The 3,370-nt window shown below is 45.9% G+C and overlaps 1 protein-coding gene across 1 annotated transcript; it reads left to right on the top strand.

Annotated features, from left to right (window-relative positions):
* Positions 1 to 366: 366 nt before the first annotated feature.
* Positions 367 to 2,993, top strand: LOC140896521 (C-C motif chemokine 17-like). The gene is made up of 3 exons (XM_073308446.1): positions 367 to 512; positions 1,858 to 1,972; positions 2,617 to 2,993. The coding sequence occupies exons 1-3, from the start codon at positions 446 to 448 to the stop codon at positions 2,735 to 2,737; spliced, it is 303 nt and encodes a 100-aa protein (XP_073164547.1). The 5' UTR covers positions 367 to 445; the 3' UTR covers positions 2,738 to 2,993.
* The last annotated feature ends 377 nt before the right edge of the window (positions 2,994 to 3,370 follow it).

Raw genomic sequence — 3,370 nt, 5'->3', positions numbered from 1 at the left:
AAGTAGCAGACTGCTCGATATTATTTCCTTACGGGGTGACAGAGCTAAAATAGCTGAACTGCCCAAAAAAGGGCTGGATACACCTTTTTGTGCAGGAAATCCAGGACTGGGAGTGTGTGGAGGTCACCCTGCAAGTGGTAGCCAAAGCTGGCAGAAGCCAGGCTCTCAGAACACTGGCTAGTTTACTCAGAATGCAGAAGTGAGGTGTTCTGGTTTCCAGGGCTGTTCTCAGGGTTTCCTTCCTCATGAGTTAAAATCAGACACATTTTGTGGAATCTCTCCACACTTTCCGGGTTGGTTTTTCTCCTGAACTCTACCACGTGGCTTGTGAAGGCAGCACAGACAGAATAAATTGCCTGCCTTTGCCTCCAAGGTCTAACTTCACAGCTTTCTGGGGAAGAAAGGAACAGTTCTACAGCAGAAGACAACCCACTCCAAAGTTACCATGATCAGCCTGAGGACAGCTCTCCTAGCCGCCTTCATCCTGGGGGTTTCTTATCAATATGCAACAGGTAAGTAGGAACCTTGATACAGGAGTAGAGGCCAGATCCTCAACTGGTGTAGACAGGAGTAGTTCCATTGAAATCTGTGGACCTATATCGATTTACATCAGCCAAGGTTCTAGCCCCAAGTGTCTGGAATTAGGGAGTTGGTGGCCTGCAGCCGTGGTTTTTGGGAGGGTTATAGAAACCACCTTAGAGAATAATAGTAGAGAAAAATAGACTAGACATAATTCAGCCCTGAACTGAGCAGGTCCAGCTCTCAACGGAGTCAATGGAAATTGCACCCACTTATGGCAGGGCTGAATATAAACATTAAGATTTTATGCCTTCCTCTTTTATTAACGAGATTTGCATGTAAATAGGATCTGTGTTTAAGGGTTCATCTCCTCTTGCTGCTAGTCCCCCATTTGATTGCCATACTCCTTTTGTGACCTTATGATCATTCCCAGGGCAAGTAATTGTGACATGACAGACACAGGATTCTGACTTCAGGTTGGGGTTACACAGCAGCAGAGAGCAAGCTTTTAGGAAACAAAAATCTGTTTTCATGGAAGTGTCCTTAAGTACTAGAGAATAAAGGGAGGGAAAGCCAAAATAATACATTTCAGCAAATTTGTTTCTAATGACTATAATGTACTGGCTACTGTGTATTTGAACCACTGCCCCCTACAGCATGGAATTAGTTTTATTCAACTGTGTGTCATGTGTCCTATACTGCTAACAGTTAATGGAGAGTTTCCTTTAGTTTAAGTGCTAAACTAAAGGCTGGGCTTTTTTGAATCAGGAGAATCTGACCCACAGTTTCCAAAGTGCCAAGTTAGTTTGGGTACCTGAAGTTCTGGGTAAACAAAGGGAGACATTTTCCAGGGGTCTAGTTTTCAGATGTGGGGTGCTCAGCACCTTCTGAAAAGCAGGCCTCTTGAAGGCATCTCAAGTTGTGCACCCAAAATCATTGAAATCATTAGTCTGTTTGGAGAATCACAGCCAGAGCTGAGCTCAAACCAGTGTAACTGTGAAATTCATTGTAGCCAGAGTGCGTCTCAGAATGACACCAGTGAAGTACCAGGTGGCCCAGGTGTGTTCCCATATGCAGCTTCGCCATTAACTTTAACTTGCGCTTTCAGATTCAGGTCTCCAATACAGTAGCCAAAATGGACAGAGATTCTTAAACTTAACTGCCTTTAGTACCTGCATCTTAACCTGGGAATTCCCACTCCTGTGGAGACTGTGTTTTCACCGGTTTAATGTAGTTTTTCGGAGGTGACTAAAAGGGAGAACAAAGACCCTGAGAAATCCCAATACCAGTCAGTTCTAATGCAATGGCTTTGGGATTAACTAACTCTCTCTTTCACAGCCAAATCACCTACTCCCAAGGAATGTTGCTTTGATTACGTGACTGGAGCCATTCAGCTTGCTAAACTGGTGGATTTCTACAATACCCCCAGCGAGTGTCACTTACAAGCTGTTGTGTAAGTAAAGACCACCCCCTCCAGGGGCTGATTGTCCTCCGACCCTGTTACAGCGCACCTCACTGGCAAGCCAGAGAGGGTGTCAGCTTGAGATGCCAGCTGTCACATCAGGTTACAGAGACCCCAGGGTCACATTAAGCTCTTGTATACGGGAGGTTTTCTTTATAAAAAGAGTGGTTTCAGAGTAGCAGCTGTGTTAGTCTGAATCCAGAAAAAGAACAGGAGGACTTGCGGCACCTTAGAGACTCACCAATTTATTTGAGCATATGCTTTCGTGAGCTACAGCTCACACTGTGTAATCTCCAGAAGTGAGAAGTAATTTTGCTGCAGGGTATTATTGAAAGAAACGGCCTAGCAAGACTCAAGAGGGTGAGCTATCTGTATGAACGGCATAGCACTTATTAATACTAATTTGCATTATTATTGCATCTAAAGGCCCCAGTCTTGATCATGGCCGCAATGTGCCGGGCACTGTAGATACGTATATAAATTATAGTCCCTGCTCCAAAGTGTTTACAATCTAAATCGACAAGACAGACAAGGGTGTGGGAAACTGATGCAAGGAAAGGGTAGGACAGGATGTTTCCAAATAAAAATACAAAGGCACCCCTTTAAAATGAGCTCTCTTGCTTTTCCATTTGCAGGTTGGAGACCCGTGCTGACCGCAAGGTCTGTGCTGACCCCTCAAAGCCTTGGGTGAAGAGGGCAATCAGAACCTTGCAGGCAAAGAGGAAACAAACCTCACGTTCTGAGAATCACAAATAAACGCTCCACCCCAGACCCTACTGCCTCCCCTTGTCTCTGAACATTTCCTGTCTTCATTCCATATACCTCACTGGACTGTTCTTGATTCAGCACTGACAGACAGATAGCTCAGTCCTGAGAGAGCGAGCTCTGTGCACTTACAGAAGGACACACCGTGCAGTGCAGCCAGATACGCTGTGTTTCAGACTGTAAGTGTCCTTGCAAGAACACCCACAAGCTGTAACAGACGCACAAATAATAAAGCTTCATTGCTACACTCCAAGCGTTTGTGGTTTTTCATGCTCCTCACAGGTTGGCATTAACGGCTGGTCGGGCTGATTCATTGAAAGAGCCACAATCAGGAAGCCTCATTGGGGGGGAGGGGGGGCTCCTTTCTGTCAAACTCCCAGCTCCAGCAGCAGGGGGCAGTGCTGCAGCTTATTGCACTTGTGCACAGCAAAGGAGGCCAGTAGGGGGCAGGCCAGGGGGTAGGAATTTAAAAAAAAAAAAAAGCCACCACCCAATCAAAGGTAATTCCTCATGGCACGATATGCATGTGCCCTGGGCAACTGGCTCCCTTGTCAAAGAGGTGTTTGATCAAGGGAAGCTACAGATCAGTGAAATGCTGCCCGGCCTCCAGCTTCTCATCTCTGG

The sequence above is a fragment of the Lepidochelys kempii genome, chromosome 12, assembly GCF_965140265.1.
Source record: "Lepidochelys kempii isolate rLepKem1 chromosome 12, rLepKem1.hap2, whole genome shotgun sequence".
NCBI lineage: Eukaryota > Metazoa > Chordata > Testudines > Cheloniidae > Lepidochelys > Lepidochelys kempii.
This window is presented reverse-complemented; position numbering and strand designations above follow the sequence as displayed.

What these genes read in the sequence shown, in the direction of transcription:
- LOC140896521 (XM_073308446.1), top strand. Translation starts at nt 446, where the DNA reads ATGATCAGCCTGAGGACAGCTCTCCTAGCCGCCTTCATCCTGGGGGTT. An exon ending in TTCTTATCAATATGCAACAG is followed by an intron (nt 513 to 1,857) that starts GTAAGTAGGAAC and finishes TCTCTTTCACAG; the next exon opens with CCAAATCACCTACTCCCAAG. An exon ending in TGTCACTTACAAGCTGTTGT is followed by an intron (nt 1,973 to 2,616) that starts GTAAGTAAAGAC and finishes TTCCATTTGCAG; the next exon opens with GTTGGAGACCCGTGCTGACC.